The 24,050-nt window shown below is 34.8% G+C and overlaps 1 protein-coding gene across 16 annotated transcripts in view; it reads left to right on the forward strand.

Moving 5' to 3' along the window:
- The window catches only part of PAM (peptidylglycine alpha-amidating monooxygenase), a 277,732-nt gene that overhangs the window by 174,971 nt on the left and 78,711 nt on the right, over positions 1-24,050 (forward strand). For all 16 annotated transcript variants that reach the window (XM_004042318.5, XM_055387323.2, XM_055387319.2 and 13 more), the window contains 5 exons: positions 18,423-18,471; positions 19,964-20,031; positions 21,123-21,203; positions 21,484-21,560; positions 22,301-22,404. In XM_004042318.5, coding sequence (XP_004042366.1) covers positions 18,423-18,471; positions 19,964-20,031; positions 21,123-21,203; positions 21,484-21,560; positions 22,301-22,404 — 379 coding nt within the window. The remainder of the gene's footprint in view (positions 1-18,422; positions 18,472-19,963; positions 20,032-21,122; positions 21,204-21,483; positions 21,561-22,300; positions 22,405-24,050) is intronic.

The following is a 24,050-nucleotide window of genomic DNA, read 5'->3' on the forward strand; positions in this document are numbered from 1 at the left end:
TGTAAGAGACAGATAAGAAATTTTAACTTTTCAATAGTAGTTTTTTATTTTCTCTTAAAAACAATTTTTCTAAAAGCTATATGGGGTAGAAAGATTACTAGTGCTATAATTCATATAACTTATTGTAATATTATTAAAATGTAAGCAAAAATTTCACTCATGTAATTCATTCAGTAGATACTATCAGGTCCCTAAAGCTTTATTTAGAGTAGTAAGTAAAAACATGGGAAAATATCAAATCTCACTAAAACAATGAGATATTGTTTTATATTTATTAATTGGGAAGTGGTGGATATTAAATTGTCCAGCATTTGGATGAATCTGATGCACTTTAGGAGGCTTTATAAATTTAGTATGATGTTTTGGAAAGCATTTTTACCATTTCATGTATGTTTAATATATAGTATTAAAGTCTTGTTCTAGGCTTTTGTCCTAAAGAAAGATTTTTTTTCTTAAAAATGCTACTCTATCTACCCAGTTATTCATGCACATGAAAAACTGGAAAGTTCTCAAATGGCCCTCACTAGGACATTGGTTAAATAAATGGTATAACAACAAAAATAGCCAACAATAAGATCAAATACAGACTATATAAAATTCATGTATGCTTACCAGGATTGTCAAGCCCAAGAAAAAAAGGAAATGGTTGATGAATAAGAAAGGTAGAATTGGGTGATTTTTTTTCCTTTAAAATGTTATAACATTGCCTTTATAATTACATGTTTAAATTCCACAAATAGAAGCATTTTGTTAACTCCTTCAATACCTTCCAGTTAGTGTACTGCACTCCCACTCACACCTCATGCCAAAAAAAGAATATGAATCTCTATATGCCTGATTTACTATAGGAATGTATTCTGCTTTCAGCAGCTTCTGTATTGTGATCTCATACTTATCTCCAGATGCACCTAGAAGTGGAAAATAATTGTATCATTTTATCTTCTAATTATCAAAAATGCATTAAATATATATGTTATGTACATATTATATATATAAACAAACACACAATTATACACATACATATATAATCACAGCACTGCTTTTGGTGCCATTGTCAGGGAAGATTTTATTTCGTGGTTTTAGAACTATTGGTGATATTTTAAAGTATATAAATTGTAAATCTGAAGCAGAGTAACGCTACTAGGAAATTATTATATTCTACTGAAAAGTGGGGAGATGTTTGGCTTAAGGATATGAGCATTTTTCCACACAGGGAATGTTTTAGAGAATTGAGAAACTTAGGATCTTTCTTTAATAAAGCACCAGAAATGAAGGCAAAATATCTTCTAAAAGTTGTGGGAATGTGGTAGAGTATCAGAGAGAGTATAACCTGAAGCCATACCTGGGCATGTTTTAGATCAAGCTTGTCCAAGCTGCAGGCCACAGGACAGCTTTGAATGCGGCCCAACACAAATTCATAAACTTTCTTAAAACATTATGAGATGTTTTTTGCGATTCTTTTTTTTTTTCTTTTAGCTCATCAGCTGTTGTTAGTGTTAGTGTATTTTATGTGTGGCCCAAGACAATTCTTCTTCCAATGTGGCCCAGGAAAGCCAAAAGATTGGACCATCCCTGTTTTAGACTGTGATCTTCCTTAGTATGAAAAGATTGGTTGTGATTTTAGAGTGAGTTCTATGGGATTACATAAAATGTTTGCTTTACTTTGTTTTTTTGTTTGTTTGGTGTTTTGGAAATTACACAGAATGTGAAGCTGTAAAATAATCCTTCAAAAACAATCAATTGTATTAAATGCCATATCAACCATAGTGTCAAGCCTATACTAGTGCTGGGTATACTGGTCTTCCTGCCTGTAGGAGTTTATTGTATTCTAGTAGGTGAGACAAGCACAAAAGGAGTGTGTTTATAGGCAATAATAATAATGCATACTGGATCTGAAGTCTGCAGAGAGACAGGAGCGTACAAGTACACCTGAAAGTGGAGAGGTATGAAGTCTGGGAAAGGCTTTCCAGAAGTGGGACCTGGAGCAGGTTATGGAAGGGTGATCAGGAGCTCCCAGGCCAGAGCAGGAGGGAAGACAGGTTCCAGACAAAGGTAAAAGTAGATGCAGAGACACGGGAGTGAAACAGCATCTTAGACACAAAGAACTTTGGGTCATCTGACATTGCTGGAATGTGAAATGCATAGGGAAAAGTGGCAAGAAATTAGAAGAGAGGTCAAAGGTGGGGAGCAAGCCATAAAGATCCTTGCTAGGACTTGATTCCTAAAGCACTCAGAATGCTCTTCAGTCAAGCAGTAACCTGATTGGATTTTCATTTCCTAATGCCGCTCAGTCTTGGGCTTGAGTACATGGAAAAGCTACTAGCCTTATGAAGAAAGTATGGGGCTGTAGGTGGCCAGAGTGAGCTAGGATTGCAGCTTAGGAAGGCCAGAATGACTTTTTTTTTAATGTATAGACTTTTAAATTTTCTAAAACTTAATATTCCATAGGAAATAGGATGTACTCTAATTAGAAATGAATTTCCCATGTAGGTGATAGTATGTATGGTACCAGGTTTGGTGACCAAACTCTAAGTCCAGGCAGACTGGTAATGGCACATCCTAGTTTTGTTACCCTCACTGAGTTTCTAAACCTCTCTTTGCTCTCCTCATCTGTAAAATGGTATCATAGTGGTATCATAAAGGTACCATACCTTTATATAAATAAAGGTACCTGGTTAAGTAGTCAATAAATGTTAGCTATTATCATTATAGTCCTCATGAAAGGATAAATTTCCCTAAATACAATCTTTTGTCTAGTTACACATAATATGAAAAGGACGTGGTTACTTTTCAAACATGTTGTAGTTTCTCATTATTTTTAGACACAGAACTGTTTTGAGTGTGTCACGTTGCCAGTAGAAGTTTCCTAGTTAAGCTGTGTTTCGTGTTCTCCACAGCAGTTTTTGTTATTCATAGTTCAGCTGTACAAAGATAAACTGCAAGACCAACTTCCTGCCCTTAAGGAAATTAGAATAGTGAGAATTGGGGATTCCTCCAGGTTTCCCTCTCCCCCTTTTTTTGACCAGTTTTTTCAGCAAAATCTTGTTCCGAAGTGAAAATTCTGCTGAGATTGTTGCTGAATGCTGCCACATTTCTTCTCGATGTTTTGGCCCAGGGGAATCTTAAGAAAGCTCTCCTCTCATTTTTAGAATTTCTGGCATTAGCTTATTAGTCTCCAACAATAACTCATTTCTCAAATTGAAGATCCTGTGTACTCACCTATTGAAGTTGGAACTGATATTCTTAGAATGAAGGTCAGGGTCTCTTCCCAAATGTAACGCCCTGATTGTCTTTGGATTGTCAAGACTTCCAAACTATAATCCACTTACTGTCATTAAGCTCTTGGCGCATATGGGAAAACTAGCAGATATTATTAACAACAAACAACACACACACACACACACTCTCTCTCTCTGTCTCTCTCGGCTTGTTTCCATGCCTTTCTCACAGCCCTGTATGTACACCTGCATTTTGTACATTTAGTATGTTCCTGGAAGTATAGCCAAAAGTTTTGCTTTCCTTAGAGTGGGTGTTTAATATTTACATTCTAAATTAAATGAATACAGCCTGGAGATCCTATTTTCAACTCTCCTTTATGTAAGCTCTAAGAAGTTTAATCTCCAAACTTTGGGGATTATATTAGTAAAATCAGATCATAAAGCTCTAGTTAGAACACTCAGAGGATGATTGTTTTCAATAGCCAAATTTTCCAGAATGCTAAGGTTTTAACCCTTTAAGTACTATAATGTTAAAACATCTTGGATAGAAATCATTTTAGAATATATTATGTGTCTTTGCTGGGCACAGTGGCTCACGCCTGTAATCTCAGGAGGCTGAAGCAGGCAGATCACCTGAGGTCGGGAGTTCAAAACCAGCCTGGCCAACATGGTGAAACCCTGTCTCTACTAAAAATACAAAAATTAGCCAGCTGTCGTGGCGTGTGCCTGTAATCCCAGCTACTAGAGAGACTGAGGCAGGAAAATCGTTTGAACCCAGGAGGCAGAGGTTGCAGTGAGCCATCACACCACTGCACTGCAGCCTGGGTGACAGAGTAAGACTCCATCTCAAAATAAGTAAATAAATATATATATATATATACACACACATATATGTGTGTGTGTGTGTGTATATATATATATATAATTGTGTGTATATATATATGTGTGTATATATAATTGTATATATATATATCTGCACTCCAGCCTGGGTGACAGAGTAAGACTCCATCTCAAATATATATATATAAAATAAAAAAATAGAGTATATTACATGTCTTAGGAAGTTAAATTAGGTGGTACATGTTAAATGTCTACAGCTGTGCCTGACACAGAACAGATTGGCAATGAATGTTAGTTCTCCTTATCCCCTTCTCCCTTTTCTTCATAACTTTGAGATAGCCTAGTGAATATCAACGATTGTGCTATGATTTCTTTTCAGTTTTTAGGAGTACGTAGAGTTTTTCCATGTAACTGGGCTCATTGCCATCTCCTATCTGTTCTTCTGTATTTTCTGTAGCTTCCTTTGTTGTCAAGCTACCATTGCAACTCATTTTAATTCACACAACGCACTACATGGAGGAAAAGATGAGTAAGAACAAAAGTCTGCCCTCATAGAGTTCCCTGTCCAGTGAGCATAAGTACAGTTAAAACAATAACTGTAATAATGTGAGCCAGTACAAAGTTAAGTGCCATGAGAGAGGGGATTGGAAAGCAGGCAAGATCACACCTAGTTTAGATGTTTCAAGTTACTGGATTGATATCATATAGGCACCCTTCTTCCTGTTCTAAATTTATGTGTTAGATACAGAATCTAGATGAGTTTCATATTATCAGTTAGTTATGGAATCTAGATGAGTTTCATGTTATCAGTTAGCATAAACAGACTTTGGCTTGCAGCCCTTATGGGGAACTTTTTAAATAAAAACATGATCATCTGGAAAATGGGGATTAAAAAATACAATAAAAACATGGGGACACTGCAGCCTGGACTTTGTGACCATCAGATTTGATTTTTCCTTGCCCTCTTGCATTATTCCATGCTGGCTGTGATCCACTTGGGTGTGGTTTCTGCATAGCTTAGTTCCAGACAGGTGGATATTCCTGAACACAGGGTGTGCATCTGTGTATTCACACAAATACACATGTATCCATACAAAGGGTTCCTACCTAACCACAACTGAAAGAGTAGTAGAGTGAAGAGCCAGGAATGGTAATCATGGCAGGAGGAAAAGAAAACAGAGGACTCCAGAGGAATTCTGATTCCACTGTGACTCCAGCTGTATCTCTGCCTCTTAGAAGACTACTGCCAGGAAGCTATTAGAAAAAGCTTTGAAATTGTGAGCGCAGGAAAAATCCCTTACTAATTCATTTTGAACAAGATGGAGCAGAGATCAGTGGCAAGGTAACTGTGCTTAAAATTATTTCATTCCACTATAAAGCAGGTTGTTCTGACTTCAGTGTAAGCATCAGAGTGCTCCTGACTTCTGACACCTAATTGCAGAGAGAGTGGGAAACTGGACCAGATTGCTCCCTGTTGCTTTCCCTGTTGTCTTCTCTCAATCTGCACAAGTAGCTTCCTCCTACCTGCTTTCCAGTGAGATACATTAATCCTGCTTTTACTCACTCCACTGCGAAGTGCACAATACTATGGGCCAGGGTATTTAAGCCTATGTATTTTAGAGTATTTTGGAATACTTTCCATATTTAAGAATCTCCCTTGAAATTGCAAATATGGGAGGGAGGTTATTGTTACTGCTCCTCCAACCGCAGCTGACATAGACGTCCAAAAGCAACTGAGTCTCTACAGTGGAAGGGAGACATAAATAGCACCATCTAAGCACTCATCCTAGCCTTCCCTGAATAGGGCCCTGGCATGTACATCAGCCATCAATCTGAATCCCCTTTCCAGAATAGACCATAATGTTAGTTCTTACCATGATCTTTCATTCCAGAGCACATATTGCGTTTCCAGGTTCTCAGCTCCAGAGACAGCAGCCCTGCTGAAATAAGCCTCATCCCTGGGAGATCCAGAAATGTGTCAGAAATATGGTTCCAGGAAAGATACACTTTTACCTCAGTTTTCCTTCTTTATTCTCAAGGCTGTGATACTCATGTCATCTACCAACTCGCCTTTTTTCTCTCCCCGACTCCCATTTCCAATTTCTCTGGTATGCTTTGATGGGGATAGGGACACAAACCTTTATGCAAATGCTTGGGGGCAGATGTGGTCTGGAATTAGGAGCTTTTAATATTTTTGAAAGGTATTCAACTGAATAAATCATGTACTCTATCACCTTTGTGAATCTGGGGCACCATCCCTAAGTAGATACACTAATGTTTCTATAACAAATGTTTAAATATTCACACAAAAAGGAATAAAACATAAATATCATCACATTCATTCAAGTCAGATTTTGCTGCCAAAACTTAATGAGAAAACGTTAGCCTTCCAAAGCTGTTTAGATTTCAGAATTGCAATAAATTCCAGTATTAGAACAAAGAAATTATTTCTTCATATTTGAGCTTTCAGTTAAAATACTAAAAAGGATTGGAGGACTCTGGATGTATCTGCACATTTTCCCTTTAAAATAATCTTCTCTTCTGAACTTTATTTTTCCTCTTTTGGAAAATATAGAAAATTATTAAAAAGAAAAGTTGAAAATCCCTTGTAATACCCCTACTATTGAAAAAAATTGATAAAACTCTCTTCAATCATACCTCCCTTTCTCACCTAATTCCTCCCCACCCCAACTATTGCTTATGTCTGCCAACTTTTCATTAACTTATCTCAGCATTTCTATATGTGGAAGATAAACTAATGTATCAGATATGTGTATATGTACTTTTTTCTTTTTTTTTTTTGGACAAGAATTAGATCACATTTCCCGCAGATCTGCATCTGTTGTTGTTGTTGCTTTTCACTTAACAGTGTACCCTGGACATATTTCTAAGGCAGCACATGTAAAGCTCTTCCATGATTTATAAAGGCTGCCTAGTATTCTTTTGTGTGGATATACTCTAATGTATGTATCTTATTGTCTATTAAAGATGCTCTGAGTTTTTTTGCTATTATAAGCAATGTTAGAAATGTTTTAGGTAACCATGTATTGCTACTGCAGGGCAGATATCTAGAAATGAGATTTTGGGGTCATGGAGTGTCTAAACCCTAACAGGTTCCACCAAATTGCTCGACAGTTTTTCCAGTTTACAATCCCATATCCTTGGCCAATGAGCAAGTCCCATATCCTTGCCTGCACTAGATGTTTTCACACTTAAAAAATTTTACTCAGTGTTTACTTAAACAAACAGACTCCTTACAATGTTTCATTTAAAAGATAAGAATTAACTGAAAGATCTTAATAGAATTACCTCTAAAGTTATATAGTCTAGATCAGGATTTCTCAAAATCTAATGAGAGGACCATCTGCACCAGACTGTCCTTGGGGTACTTTTTAAAATGAAAGTTCCTAGTTCAAACTAGGCCTACTGAATCAGATGCACAGAAGGTAGAGCATAGACAGCCAGAGCTGGCTCAGATAGGCTCACAAGAGCCAATTGGTAATTTGCAGTGTTTTTGTAAGCTGATTGTTAAATATTGCAATCATTAAAAATAAAGGCAAGAAATACTCAAAAATCTTTATTTCCTAATTATTTTACTACATTTTACTATTATCTGTGCACTTGAGGGTATTTGCATCTGTTGTATCTGTGTGGTGGAAATACTACAAAGTGTTATTTTACTGCTAATTTCTTCCTAAAGCAGTGATGTCATGTTGGTAGCTTGAAATTGGCTGTGGTGGGAAAATTTACATTGAAATCAGCTGTGGTGGAAAAATTTACACCATGGAAATTGACAAATAGTGCAAGTCAAAGTTCTGTCTGTTATTTTGCTGGTTGTCTAGACCTGAGAAAATGATGGCGAGGATGTTGGCAATGTGAATTACTGTAAATGCCCCCAAAAATTTAGGACATATTCTTCCAGGATTTGCAGACTGTTACCCATTACACCAAAGATTTTGCTGACATCCTTAATGTGCAAGTTTCAACATATGTCTTTGTTGTTTCACTAAACAAAATATTATTTCACTAAACAAATATTTTTGTTTCACTAGACAAAAATATTAACAAGCATTCTTGTCTGAACTACTTCATGGCAATTACAACCATCAGTGGGCTATAAAAAGTAGAGCGAAAGTCAAGGAAAGAATTGTGTGAGAGTCAGCTGCTTATATGGAGTTAATAATGAAAAGTATTGTATATTTTATTATTATTTATAAATTGCTGCACATTTTTGCCAGTAAAAACTGTAATAAACATATATACACACCAGTAGTGTGTATTTTTTTCACAGAGCCAATGTATTACTAGAATATCACTGGGCCCAGGATTCTGAAATTTTAACAACCTGCCTCATTGATTTTTATGCAAACTAAACTTTGACAACTGGCGCTCAAATTTTCCTAGCAAGGATTAAAGTCACTCCTGCATTTTTTTCCTGTAAAACAGGTGTGTCAGGGCAATCTCCTGGGGCCTAGGACATGAGCAGAATAATTTGCATTTACCAAAATAAGTTTAATTAAATCTCAATTCTCTTAAGAAAAGGGGAGCTTTGAAAGAAGAAAATGCATTTAATTACTGTCTGGTTATTCTAGCACTTTATTTCATTTAGAAATTCGAAGAAGAATTTATTTTCTTAACTTTTTCACAAAATTTGGCATTTGGATTTTAAAATTCTTTAATAGAAGCCACTTACAATGCATATCTGACATTCTCAGAGATCCCCCTCCCCATATACAGGTGCAAAAATGTTCCTTCTTCACACTTGATCTAGATATATCTTTTTGAAGAATGGGCCAAAATAATTTATATTCCTTCATTTTTTTACATTTTTTATTTTAAAGTGGAATATATGTGTTGACAGACACTAGAAATGGAAAGGAAGAGGTCCATGAAACCAAATCTGAAAGAGAAATGATTGGCAAGAAGGTAACATTCAACCTGTATGAAACGCCATGGCCTCTCAGGCCTTTTCAGTTAAGGGGAAGAGGTTGAAATGGGCTGAGAAAGCACTGTCGAACAGGAAAGCATGACTTTTTTTTCCTTCTTCTGAAAAGAAAAGGAGTAAGACCAATGGATGTTATGTGTCATGTACTCATTTGTTTATAAAGCACTCATTTTTAAAATCAGATACAAAGAACAGAGTTCAGAGTGACAGAATGAGAACAGCCTAACTAAAAGGGATCATCAGGCCTCACCCTTCCGTTTTACAGAAATGAAGATCGATGCTCAGAAAGGTTGCATGACTTGCCTAAGGTAGTCCAGTGCTATTAAAAACCAAAACAATTTAATTCATATTAGATTTCTAGTTTGTGTTTGAAACAAAGTTCATGCTCTAACTATGTAAAACAAGTAATAGAGTCACTGTTTTTAAAAGTCTTTTGAGCCTTATGAAGTGGAATGAACTCATGCACAGTAGAATTAATATTAATAAAGATCAGAGTGGTTTACTTCATCTCATTTGTGCCTTTTCATTTTCATGTCTGAAGTAATCCATTTCCCTTATCATGTAGAGATATTTCTAAATCAGGTTGCTTGATAATCCCACTGATTTCAGAATTGTAATCGGATATTCTTCATGTTCTTCTCTAACCTTCATTATACACAAGCAGCTTGATGTGAGTCATGTGAATGATTTTAGGACTATTTAGTACCTCCCAAATGATCTGAAAGAAGCCTATTATCCTGCAGTATTTTTTTCTCTTGCCAGTCTCTTCACATAATTGTGAGCTCTCTGATTCTCTAGCTTGCTGCATTTCAACTTTGTTAATCATCTTCAGTATGGAAGACAAATGATCCTCAGTCATCTCATCGATTCCATGGGACACCTGTTTATTTTAATACCTAAATATGGCCATTATGTATCAGGAATTACACTTTCATTCATATGGTTATGAGAAGATATGTAAAGCCCTACAGTTATACTTCTTTTTTAAAGAATATATTCAGAATGTTTTTTATCCCTTAAAATGTGGATTTTTTAAAAAGTAATTCAACATTGAGCAGAGTGTAAGTGATGTCTTTTTTGGGAAAAGAAAAGCTTTCCTACATGCAACTTAGTTTTTCAGATTTACATATAGTTCTTCCAGTTTTTTTGAGAAATCCTTATGCTTTACCTTTATTGATCCCTTTGCAACTCATGTTTTTTTAATCGCTCATAATTATTAACTCATTTTTAAAAGCTGGTCAGAGCTACATAGTCATCATCTAATTAATTCCATTTGAATTAATGGCAAATAGCATTAAATTTTTAACCCAAGTAAATTAAGAGGAGAAATAAAGTCACTTGCTCACTGGCACAGTCTAAAATTAGGAGCTACAATTCTGTTTCAGTGAAATGTAGTTCAGGGCACTCAAAACACTAGCCGAGGTTTGTTTTTCACTAACCACTCCCACTCCCACAGGCTTCCTGCCTTTCACGCTGTTCCCCACTGCTCTCTTCATGGCCCTGACATGTTTGTTTATTATGTTCTAGGAATTCTGGGGAAAGAAGGAATCATTAGAAGTGCTGGGATTTGCACATTCCATTTCCCGTTTAGTACTAATTTCTTTTATGTTAATTGACTGTTTTACTTGTAAAACGGAAAGGATACCCTAAATAGATACATGACCTAAAAAAACATTTGATGAAAACCATTCAAATATAATGTTTAATAATATGGACAGAATATTCTATTAGCAAAATAAAATCAAACCTTCCCTAGACCCAGAAGAGAACCTTCTAGCCTTCCTATTTCTCCCGATAGAAACATTATTCTTTTCATCCAGTTTGGAAACCCTTCACCTTATCTCCATTTCTTCTCATTACATATTAATTATTCTTTTTTCCATCTTTAAAAACTTTCAAAACTCTTTCTTCTTATGGGGTCGTCTGTCCTCCCCCACACTTTTCGAGTCTCATTTCTTTGCAAGTACGTCTTATCCTTGTTTCACAATTTAACTGTGATGTACCCCTAATAATAACTGAAAGTAAAGTAAAATCTGGTCAGTAGCCACAGACCCTTCTACACTGACATTTTGTCTTATAGTATAAAGTCTTGCAAAATTCCAAGGGAATGTTGAGAAAGAATTCAGGTCACTGAAGGATTTCAGTATTTTTTTCATTAACATAGTAATTATACTTAGCATTTATATACTACTTTTCAATTTAGAAGTGCCTTATGTTACTTTTTTAATCCTCATACTACATTACTACATAAACATATTGAATGACTGAAAAATTAATACTAAATCAAATGTATGAGGTATAATGTTCAAAGTGTATTCCCTAATTAATACCAGGGACTACATGCATACATAATTATATGTAAATTAGATACTTTGGATTTATTTTTTCACCAAAGAACCAAAACACAATACAGAATAGTATTGTAAATAGATTAAGATGATTGGGTTGAAAATGTAGATACTGATTTTAGGTTGACCTTAAAAAATATATATATATTCCTATTAAATTATAGCTTTTGGAGAATATAAACTTTCTGTGTTCCCAACAAAATGGGATAGTTTTGCTGCCAGGTTACCCTCCCTTTGTTTATCATGAGTCTTTAGAGGTTTAAGTAAAACAAAAGAGAGACAACACATTGTTGCACAAAATAGTTGAGAATTCCAATGGGAATGAAAGGAAACCTTTTATATATGTATACATACACACACACACACACACACACACACACACATATATGAAAACACCCTCAAGACTATTCAAAAATGTATAATAGAGAATTTTATATGAGAAATAGTTTTCAGCTTTATATTTTAAATTGTGTTTAAAAGGACTTTTAAAAATCAAAGCTCTTCAATCCCTTTTCATTTCATGATTTATTTTATCTAGTACTTTCTTTATGGTTTCTAGACTTTTGCAGCTACATTCTGGACTCGGGGAAAAACAGATAATAATTGGGACAACACAAGAGGAAATTCAGATTAACATTTAAAGTGTATATATATATAATGCTATGTATATAATGCTATATATATATATCAGCTATATATATATATATATATATATATATCAGAGGTAAGAAAGTGAAAAGCGGTTAGTAGGCCTTTTGACTAGAAGAAAGAGGAAATAAAAAAGTAAATATTTCTTAGTAACCAAGTATAATATTTAAAACTGCCCAACCAAAGCCCATGAAGCAAGTGAACAAGTTAGTTAAATGTGTCTTTTGGTTTTGGCCAAAAGACAACTCTTTCAGAAGACAAATGAATGTTTAAATATGGTATATACATAAATATAAAGGTTTAAAACATAATGCCTCAGGAAGGGGACGTGAGTGGAGGATTTTTGGGTGCTGGTTACATGGGTGTTAGTTTTTTAAGTTTCCTGGATCTGTACTTTCTGATTTGTGCACTTTTCTGTGTATCAGAGTCCAATAAAGAGTTCTAAAGCCAATCAATAATTTTGAAACTTAGCACTGTACTTTAAAAAAATAACTTTATTTATCTAGGATTAGTGGGTTTTATCTTTTAATTTTACTTTCTTAGAAGGATGCCTCTGGAGCAGGTTCATAATTTTGAGAGATAAAATAGTATAAATCATAACTTCACTGTAGACTCATATTTTTTTGCATTCATAAAAGATGGAAACAGGAAAGTGCTCTTACATTAGTTGTGCCATAACATCCTCCACACACACAGCAATTATAAAAGCAGGTTGGAGAGCCTGCCATCCTGCCTTCCATTTGATCTCTTTTGTGAACAGCACAGGCCATCATTTGTGAAAGTCGTTGTCTTGCAGGATGGATAAATGCGTTTTCTCTTCCTTGCCACAAGGCAAATGGAAGCTAGTAATTTCTAGTCCCATAGCAGTGAATACAAAATCAAAAGAGGCTAACTCAATGCAGTGACAGCTTCAAAAGGAATTGTTTTTGAAGATTCTTTTTTCCCATAGTGCTGGTTTATTTAGCACTGAAGCTTGTCTGCCAACCCAGCTTTCAGCAGCCTCCAGGAAAACCTCAGTGTAGCTTGTGTCATGTATTAATAGTCCCCCTATTTCACTTATATTTTGCTAAGCAGATACACATTTGCCATGACAGCTTAAAGTGTCGGTGCTTTTGAATGGAGACTATTTTATCTCGATGTATCTGTAACTGGAGAGTACTCATGCTCAGGACTGGTAACTCAGATTTTGTTTTGAAGGAACTAATTTTTAAAAAAATATGGTAACTCAGATTTTGTTTTAAAGGAACTAATTTAAAAAAACTTTAATATATGAAGTTTCTGGTTAATTTGGATGACCACCATTTTTTTGAGTACTGTTAACTGACTTTAGGACCTGCATTTCTAATCCAGATGGTACAAAAAATAAATAAATAAAAAAAGAGCTGTGTCTTAGCTTCATTAAAACCAGAGTTTCATTCAACGTCTCTAATAGAGCCCAGAGTGAACACAAGATCTGGATCCGCTGTTCCCTCAGTTGGGTTCATTTTTTATTTGCCTCTCATACCTATGTCCCATCTCTCTGCAGCAGTTTCAGTTGCACAGAAATGACCTTTTTTATATAACAGCACAGCCCAACTGTATAGAAATATCTTTTTAAAAAAACAACATGGCCCAACTGACACAGCTGACAGCGATCTGTTCCAATGCTAAGGAAACTGGCTGTGTTGGATCTGTTAGGAGACCTCACTCTTTATTCTCCTATGGGATTTTCAAAGTAATTATAATTATATGAAATTTCCCTCAACTTTAGAAATTAATCCCCAAATAATCTCCTACTCCTGCTTGATCACCTTGGGAGCCATGATTTAGCCCCAGCAAAACATCCTGTCCCAGTAATTTAATGTTATTAATTTAGAAAAAAGAACCATAAGGTAAAGATCAAAACAGCTTAATAGTCAAATAGTTATTACAACATCTATGTATGTGTATTATTGCAAAGTCATTTGCATTTAGTGATAATATAAAAATGATGTCCCTGATTCATTTTTGTTTGTATGTTCAAGACAGAGAAAGTAGAGAAGGTGGCCTTTAAATTAGTTCAGAACACTCTGGGAGGGTGGGAAGATATGATGCAGTTTAGAATTATTTGCTTCCAAATTTTCTAAATTTTTTTTTTTTTTTTTTGAAACAGAGTCTTGCTCTGTCACCCAGGCTGAAGTGCCGTGGTGTGATCATGGCTTACTGCAGCCTCGACCTCCCAGGCACAAGCAATCCTCACAAGTAGCTGGGGCTACAGTCACACGTCAGCATGCCTGGCTAATTTTTTTTTTTTTTTTTTTTTTTTTTTTTTTGTAGAAATGCAGTTTCACCATATTGCCCAGGCTGGTCTCAAACTCCTGGGGTCAAGTGATTCACCTGCCTCGGCCTTCCAAAGTGCTGGGATTATGGGCATGAGCCATTATGCCCAGCCTAATTTTTATTATTGATGTTACTTCTTTTTGTTTTTCCTAAGACTTGGCAGTGGTTTCAGGCATACTTTTTAGTACCTCCTTAAAGAAAGAATCCATTATCCAAAAGGGTGGCTTGGAATAGTAGGAAATGAGTGTGCTCTAACCTTTACCTTCACCTTCATAGGAGAGTGTGGTGAATTGAAAATCGCTCTACAAATGTCTTTCTGAAGGACTTTCCCAATTAGTGGGACGTAGTTTATAACAATACATTGGTTCCCTCAGGATCAGCGGTTAATCTGTCTTTTTATTGAAGCAGGAAACAACCAGGGCAAGATGAGCTCATAAAGTATAGAGCACTATCTCTAGAGGAAAAATTAGGAGAGACCAACAGAACCATCTAAGATCATCTAAGAACCTAAGATGTAGTAGGTTATTATCGTGCATTATTCCACGTAATTTACTACTTAGCTAAGAATCCAAGCAGGAACTACAAGCTATTATGAGAAAAGCAAGCTAAATAGTTTGGGATGAATAACCTCATATCCCATGCATTCACCTCCCATTAAGAGAATTGAGCTTCCTACTTAAGTGGATGTCCTTAAGTACCACTGGTTACTTACCCATTCTTGCTTAATTCCTCTATCTTAGCTTCCTAGGAATTTTAACCTTGGAAGTCTCTAAGATATAGAACCCTTGTTTTTTATTTTTGCCTTTTTTTCTAGTAAATAGCATTTATTAAACATTAATATTAGAGAATTATATTTGATACTCAGATGTGTCACCAATTAGCTGAATTACTTTAAGAGGCAACACACTTAATCTCTGTGACCTCTTTTTCCCTATCCTTAAAGTGTAAGATTTGAACTTACACTCTCTGAGTAAATCATGTCTGGTTTCCCTTTCGGTTCTGAGATTCTGTGAGTCTATATATCTGATAAAATAATTCGGCATGGTTATACATCTCTGCTTAAGCAGAGGAAAGCAATTTCTCAAAGGCAAGCTCAGACCCTTGTGAAGCAGTCATTCAGTTTCATCTTCCTTAAAATTAGATTCTGATTGAATGCTATTTTCAAGTCTCATCCAGTATCTGGAAATACTCATTTCTTTCATTATCAGACTACTCTTTGGAAGTCTTACCACCCAACAACCAGCACTGCAATATTGTCCTATGTTGTGATGGCCTCTAAGGCATTATCAGACTTGGCTATTTTACATTTCTTTTTAAAAATTATTATTTCAACTTTTCCACTGTAAATGTCCTCAACATTACAAAAGCTTCTTGTACATGCATATGACATTATAATGGAATAGTGACATAATGAAATATCCCTCTCAGTTTTACCTCATGCCTATCTAGTGAATGAAGTTTCATCTCCATATCTTGAAAACCCTTACACTAAAATTATTTTTATTGCAAGAGAACAACTACTATGAGAAATCTTTTTAACAGGGATGTCTTGGGGTTCAGTTCTCTGTAAATACAGGACATTAGTAGCTAAAGGCCAGGTATTTGCCTGTGTACCTTTGAGAGAGAGTTAACCTGGCGCCCAACCCAATGAAAGAAAGAATATTTACTTTGGAATAATAAAACTAAAATAAGAATAAATGAAACCACCTGAAAAGAACAGCCGTTAGGACTTTTGCATGATAATGTTGTACAGAATAACTGAATGTACATTGGAAGAATAATTTCATGATCAACACAAAAATGACCTCACTGTCTTTTCTACAAACCTAGGATCCCGTCGAACTGACTTCAAGCCCAAAACTCAGAAAAAAAATAAGGTTGTCTTGGGTCTGGTCAAGGAGTTCATTGTTACTAAAAGTCATGGAAGGACCCTGAAACATTATCAACTTCTTTACGGTCCCATGGCCTCTAATTTAAGAATTTCCTTTTACCCAGACCATGGCATTTATCTTACTAAAATTTCTTTGCTTCACTTATGATTTTATTCTGTATCTAGCTAGTTCAGACCCTTCTGAGAACATGTTTTGCACAATAACATACCAAATTTCAATTCTAATTTCATTTTTTTAACTATTTTACTCTTTTAATTTTCCCATGTTTTTCCTGCTTTCTTCTAGTCCTGTCTTATTACTTGGAGAAATTTTATGTGCTTCAGTTTCTTTCATTAAAGAAATTTCACACTCATAACTGTAAAATACATTTCTTAAAAATAAAATATTCATGTACTGTATTTTTTTGGAATATACCAATAGAATAATAATAACTAAGCATTTAGTGATTTTTTCCTATGCTCTAAATAGAGTGCTAAGTTCTTTACCTAAGTTATCTCAGTTGTAGACTACTTAGAGTTTCTTACTGGTATAAATGTTGATCACTAGTGCTAATCTATTGAGTATTAAGTACCTAGATTTTACTTCTCTTAGACAAAGGAACTCAGTGAGCACTTCGTTGAAAACTGATGATGGTCCTGTAAGGCACTATCCTATGATCAAATAATTGTGCAGGATTGAAAAATACAAATGAATCCCAAACCTTCTATTTGACAAATTTGGCATGTGGAAATGTGCAATATTTATATTGAAATATAAATTCAATATTTATATTGAAATATGAATTCAATATATTGAAATATGAATTCAATATTTATATTGAAATGTAAATCTATAGTTCATATAGCTTATATAAACTATATATAAACTAAATATATGTAAAATATATATAAATATATTTTGCTTCCTTTCTGCCTTTCCTTCAAATTCAATCCTCTTACCTGACTATTTTAGTTTTTTGATTCACGACAGTTCCCATCTGTTTTTTAAGCAGTGGGATTCCATTTCTGTGGTCTTCGGCTCTGAGTTAACTTGCCTATCTATTCTTCTCCTCCCCTCTCTCCTTTTTACTTTTATTCTAGTCACAGAATAAGTCTATCCAGCTGGCTTTTCCAGCCAGGATATATGATTTTGATATTCTGAGTTCATTTTCTGTACAGTTCTTAACTCTCTGAGTACTGATTTTGTTTTTTCATTTTATGTAGTAAAATATTAGCAGAAGCATCAATTTTTATTGCAATAAACGTTTTAACTGTCAAATGCTTTTATGAGGATGCATGTCAGAGACAGATTTTATATATAGCCTAATGAATTGAAATGAATTAATTCTTAGGAGGTTTCATATCTTGTGGCCCAAGCACTGTATTACAACAGAAGGGCAAAGTCAGAGCACACTGCAAATCATCAGGGGAATATGCAAAACTAGCTGAAGTTTCTGAGTTCACAGAAGTAAGATCAGCATAGAGGTTATGGAAATAATAATGCATCACTGTGGCAAGGACCGTGTTGGAGGTCATAATCTTCACACCAAACACTGAGGCTGAAATATGCTGCTTATCAAAACTGCCACCTGCTATAGGAGCAGCTGTTGATCCAGGACCCCTGTTGGCCTCCAGACCACCTTGTTTGAGGGCATTCAAGTTGCTCCCACTGGGACTTCTCACTGTGTATATGTGCAAGCATATGGGCTCTTCAGGTCAAACTGTGGAAAGCTGTACTGGAAGAAATTTAAAGTCTCTACAATAATAAAATTCTATTTTGAAATAATATATGAATGTCAGTAGACTTCAGCAATGCCTAAAGTATATGAAAACCTAAATTATGAACTACACTTCTTAAAAAATAAAAAAGTCTTTTGTTTGGTGCAGCATGGAGCAAACTATTTTAGTTCAGCAACTTTTCTGGGTTTTTCAACAATACAGATAATGCATAGAGAGTATTAACAACTTTCTAGTATCTAGTATGTCTGCAGGAAAGTCAATATATTGGTCAGTTTGATGAGTCAAGAAATATCATAGACTGCATGAAATGATAGTTTTGTTTCTGCTGTTATGATATATTGGCAATTAAAGGAATTACTGGATATGAAAGTACTTAGTAAATCATAAAGAACCATACAGATGAAACATAACTTGTGTTTTAAAATATTTGGTTATAATCATTTCTAACTTACTAATTTGAAATCCATTTTCTACATTTTCATATTTAAGATATGTGTTTCTATGTGTGTTTTCAGATAATCACAAGGACTGTTCTGGTGTGTCCTTACACCTCACACGTCTGCCGTAAGTACTTCCATTTTTCCTAGAGGAGCAGCAACTTTAACATCTTTGTGAACTTAGAGTGGGAAGTTTACTGTATTAATTATCTGTGGGTAAAAATTAACCTAAACTGGGTTAAAACAACAAATATGTATTGTCTCATTTTCCTGTATGTCAGTAATTGGGCACACTTAGCTGGATCCTCAGGCATGTGTTCTCACACAGAGGCTGTAGTCAGAATCTTGGCTGGGGCTTCAGTCAGCTTAAGGCTTGACTGGGGAGGAGCCACTTCCAACATCACTCACATGGTTGTCGGCAGGCTTCAGTTCTTTGCTGAGTGTTGGCTGGAGGTCGCCCTCATATCCTTGCCAAGTGGGCTATAAACAGGGCAGCTCATGATATGGCACCTGGCCTCCATCATAGAAAGTAAGCAAAAAAAGCAAGAGAGGGCATGCATGCAAGATGGAAGCCAGAGTCTTTCAGTAACCTAATGTTCGAAATGGCATACCATCACTTTTGCCATATGCTATTTGTTAAAGATAAGTTACTAAGTAACTCAGGAATGGAAAACCAAACATTGTATGTTCTCACTCATAAGTGGGAACTAAGCTGTGAGAATGCAAAGGCATAAGAATGGTACAGTGGACTTTGAGGACTTCCCAGGGGAAAGGATGGGAAGGAGGTGAGGGATAAAAGGCTAGTAATTGAGTTCAGTGTATACTGCTTGGGTGATGGGTGCACCAAAATCTCAGAAATCACCACTAAAGAACTTAGGTAAGCAAATACCACCTGTTCCCCAAAAATCTATGGAAATAAAAAAAAAGTTAAAAATGTTTAAAAAGATGTTACTACACTTCTTTTAGCCCACATTAAAGGGCAGGGGATTAGACCAGGGCATGAATGTCACAGCTAGGAATCATGAGAGCTGATTAGTCAGGGTTCTCCAAAGAAACCTGAACCAATAGAATAGAGAGAAAGAGAAAGAGTTGTTGTAAGGGATTGGCTGACACTATTGTGGGGACTGATTAAGTCCTAAATCCATTGAGCCAATTGGAAATTCAAGGAAGGGTTGATGTTGCATTCTTGAGTCCAAAGGCAATTCACAGGCAGAATCCTTTCCTTTTGAGAGGACCTTAGTCTTTTCTCTTCAGACTTTCAATGGACTGGATGAAGCCCACCCACACTATGGAAAATAATCTGCTTTACTCAAAGTTTAATTTAAAGGTTAATCACATTTAAAAATCACCTACCCAGCAACACCTAGACTGGTGTTTGACCAGACAACCAGGCACCTGGCCAAGTCAACACATAAAGTTAGCTATCACAGGAACCATTTAGAGTCTGCCTTCACATGAAAAAGTATTTTTTAAGGAAGAAAAATTTTTCCTCTTTTTCTATTTCAATTTTCAAAAGCATCACATTTTATAAACCAAAGTATTGAGGTATATGCTGTTTTTCCAAAACAGTCATTTTGACTTTTTCAGGTATTTTAGAAAAATGTTATTTTTTTCTGCAGACAGCCTTTAATTGCTGGCATGTACCTTATGATGTCTGTTGACACTGTTATCCCAGCAGGAGAAAAAGGTGAGTAATGATTTTTTAATATTTACCATTACCTCATTACCTAATCTGTAGAAATGGATTTATACTGTATTTTTTATAAACTTTAAAAATAATCAATATTTTTATGTCTTGGAAAAATGAACCAATACTTTATTGTCCTTGGATTTAAAATAGATTTTTGTATTATTCCAAGCCAGTGGTTTATTACTTTTCCATTCTTTATTGAGATGCTAGGAATTGAGGCCCTTGTGTAGGTGTGTATTATATAAATTAAAGAATAAATCTTGAGTATTTAAAAATAAATCATCCATTCTTGAGATGCAGAGGACACACTGCATAATGAGCAGTGACATAAACTTCTACATAGAAAGATTTAAAAATTAAATGACTAGCAAATCCAGCACCAACTTAGTCTTTAAACTTGGATATAGTTGGCTTACTTCTCCACTTGCAAAATGGGGATGATAATAGCTGATTCTCCCAAGCTTACTAGAAGCGATGAGAATAAGTATATTATTATTTATCAATATATTTTATGATCCTCTGATGAAAGTGCCATATGAAATATTGTTCATTTGTTTTCACTGGGAATCTCTTAAAGTTAATGACCAGTATGGTCTCTTTGTTACCATTTTTTCATCTATTATAAAATGAATATTTATTGAATAGCTACTGTGTTAGACTATAAGGAAGGAACAGTATGAAATGGCCTCTTCTCAACAGGAACTGTCAATGTAGTGATGTTAGGTGTCTGCATTCAATTTTTCAAAAATTCTTTCATTCCAAAAATAAAAACCAATTTTTAAGCTTTCTCAACTGGATAAATTTCAAGCTAAAGGTAACAAATTAAGCCTATGTTTTCACTAACAGAGTATTTTGATTTGGTTCTAGTCATTCTGTTTATGAATAAAATAAAAATATAAGGCAAGGGGTTCTTAATTCATGTGAGTAAAGTGGCTTGCACAGAATAAGTGCTTAATATCTGTGTATTTAAGTCATAAGAAAACCTCAGTCCCTAGCATCTTGTGAATACCCTATGCATAATTTTAGATAAGAATAATGTCATTTTCCAGCTGAATAGTGACTTTCGTCTGTGTTTTCATTTCCCACAGTGGTGAATTCTGACATTTCATGCCATTATAAAAATTATCCAATGCATGTCTTTGCCTATAGAGTTCACACTCACCATTTAGGTAAGAACTTTACATGTTAAATTATAAATATTTACCATTGTGCTTCCTGGTGCCATAAATTAAAATACAAATTGTGTTTGACCTTAAGTCTGTTTCAACGAAAGTAATTTCATATAAGACCTTGAAATATTTTATGCTGTTTTATCATATTTTTTAAGATACTCAGTCTTTGCAGCTCTGAAAATACTCAGATTTCTACTTTAAAGTAGGAAAGTAAATATGCCTTTTGTTTTTCTAATACCTTATTATATTATATGATTAAAATTTGTGTTTATTACAGGTAAGGTAGTAAGTGGATACAGAGTAAGAAATGGACAGTGGACACTGATTGGACGGCAGAGCCCTCAACTGCCACAGGTGGGTAAAATCTAGTTTAATTTTGAGAGAAAAAAATATTAACCAGCAGAAAGTAATTTTTAAAAATTATTATGCAACTCTTATGAATTTCTCTAAAAATCTCTAAATCTGCCTTAACTGTATAACTGAGCTGTATAACCTCCTTTTTGCAACTTCCAATTTGTTGCTTTCTTTGTCAGTTTTCTCAATATGGTCAAACCATGTTGGTGGCCTTTCACATCCCATCATTTATTCAAAGACAGTATTTCAGACAGCTCTTCTATTATCACATTTATTCTGATTTTTATGGGATGCATTTGCTAATAGTATTTTTTGTTTATTTCAAAGTTTGGTGCTCTTGTCATAAAGTAGAAGTTATTAATTAAAGGTGAACTGTTTTTATCCGATGATTAAAGGTGAACTGTTTTTATCCAGTGATTATTTGTGTATGTGTGTGTGTGTGTGTGTGTGTGTGTGTGTCTATTTCACTGTCTGTCTTCATCCTCTCTACCCAGAGTGTACCAAGCTTCACATTATTAAAGCATGGGGTTCTGTGATATATCATATCAATAGAATTAAGGTCAAAAACCCTCTGATCAGTTGAATGGATGCTGAAAAAGCATTTGATAAAATTCAACATCCCTTCATGATTAAACCCTCAAAAAAGGGGTAAAGGAGGAACATACCTCAACACAATCAAACATGTAGTTCTGGATTTTATTGGTAATATTAATGATTCATTGTGTTTCTCTTTTTGGCAGGCTTTCTACCCTGTGGAGCACCCAGTTGATGTAAGTTTTGGTGACCTACTGGCTGCAAGATGTGTATTCACTGGTGAAGGAAGGACAGAAGCCACACACATTGGGTATGATTCTGTACATTCCACTATTTAAAGATATTTTATTGGGATAAGGCATGATTACAGGTGACAGCTATCTTTATGAATAAATTGTAAATTTTTTGTCCTGTCATGGACAATTACAACAAACTGTGGCATTTTATCATTTCAAAGCTGATTGATTCGGATAAACCCCAGAACATGTGCTCATTTTTTTGTGCTACTCTTTTTCTTACTTCCTCAAAACGTTCGGTATCATACCTCTAAATATTACAGCTATCAAAGACTTCATATTGCTTTCTGAGGCTCATCTTAATAAAGAAAATATAATGATAATGAAAATTTTTTTTCTCAAGTGCCTTTTTGCCCTGTGTTCACGGGGTCTACATTTGGTGATTCCCATTAAATACTCAGAACCATGATGTTAAAACTCTCGTGAATTTAATAATTTCCAGTTGTTTAGTCTACTAAATAAGGATAATAATATGCAACACTTTATCAAAAAAGAATGTTGAGCCTTTTAAATAATTTTTTAAATACTGAGCCTCCTTGAAATAATTATATTCTATAACACTACATAAAATTTTCAAAGCACTATGAACTCTTTCAAAAAAAACTTACCTAAATGAAAAATGAAAGGTAGTTTCTTTTCATGCTTTTTGATAGAAAAGAATCAAGGAGACTTCTTTTTATGTTAAACAACTTTTAAATATTTACTGATGCCATCTGGAAGCTAGAGTTTTAAACCATTTATGTCTTAATCAAAGAGAAGTTACAGAAAGTAAGCATCTGAAAATATGCTTTAGATGCCCTAAGATGATTCTTGCGATAGCAACACTAACTGTTGGCTGTATGGAGAAAGGGAAAAGGTACTAAGGCAGGTTTAAAAAAGAAAGCAGGAGCATTTGATATGGTGTAAAAGAATTTTTATGTCACTCTAAATGGCTTTTTTATATAAGTAAGCATAAACTTTAAGGCTAAGGATAAAACAAATAAACCTTTATCAACTTCTGTTACAGAAATAGTTTCCAACAGCTTTGCTTTTGGATAAATTTGCTAAATTTGGGAAAGAGACTTCAGGAAAGCAATATTATTATTGAGTTATGGGAAACGATGATGGTAAGAAAAAGACTGACAAAGGAGGCATAACTAGATTTGAAAGAAAGAGCATAACGAGTCCCTTCTTAACAATCTTTACATGAGGTAACATGATTCAGAGGGTATCCATCAGTTGTTCATTTTATGTCAGTGCAGAGCCATAGGTAGTTTACTTAAATGCTCCAGGTTATGTTATTAACCTTTGTAGTAAGTAAATAGAGCAGTAAAAAAATCCCTTTCAACACATTACTTGCATTGACTTACAAGTTTTAAGTGTGGAAAAAACCAGAATTTTTTGCCTAGAGGGCTCTTTACAGTTTGCGGCGGGGAGGTTTGTTACTTTGGCCAAATTCTATCCTTTTGAGTTCTGTCTGTGAGGTAATATCTGCCATAGAAATTAATGACTTGTTATAGTACTAGGATGGGAGGCCAAAGTGATCTCTGGAGGCCTCTTTCAGTTCCATGAGTCTGGAATAATTCTTGTCTTTTTTAAAATGTGCATTTTGCTTTAAAATAATACCCTAAAATGACTACACTAATTTATCCTTTCACAAATCTCATGTGGGCTAAAGGAA

Source organism: Gorilla gorilla, chromosome 4, assembly GCF_029281585.2.
Source record: "Gorilla gorilla gorilla isolate KB3781 chromosome 4, NHGRI_mGorGor1-v2.1_pri, whole genome shotgun sequence".
NCBI lineage: Eukaryota > Metazoa > Chordata > Mammalia > Primates > Hominidae > Gorilla > Gorilla gorilla.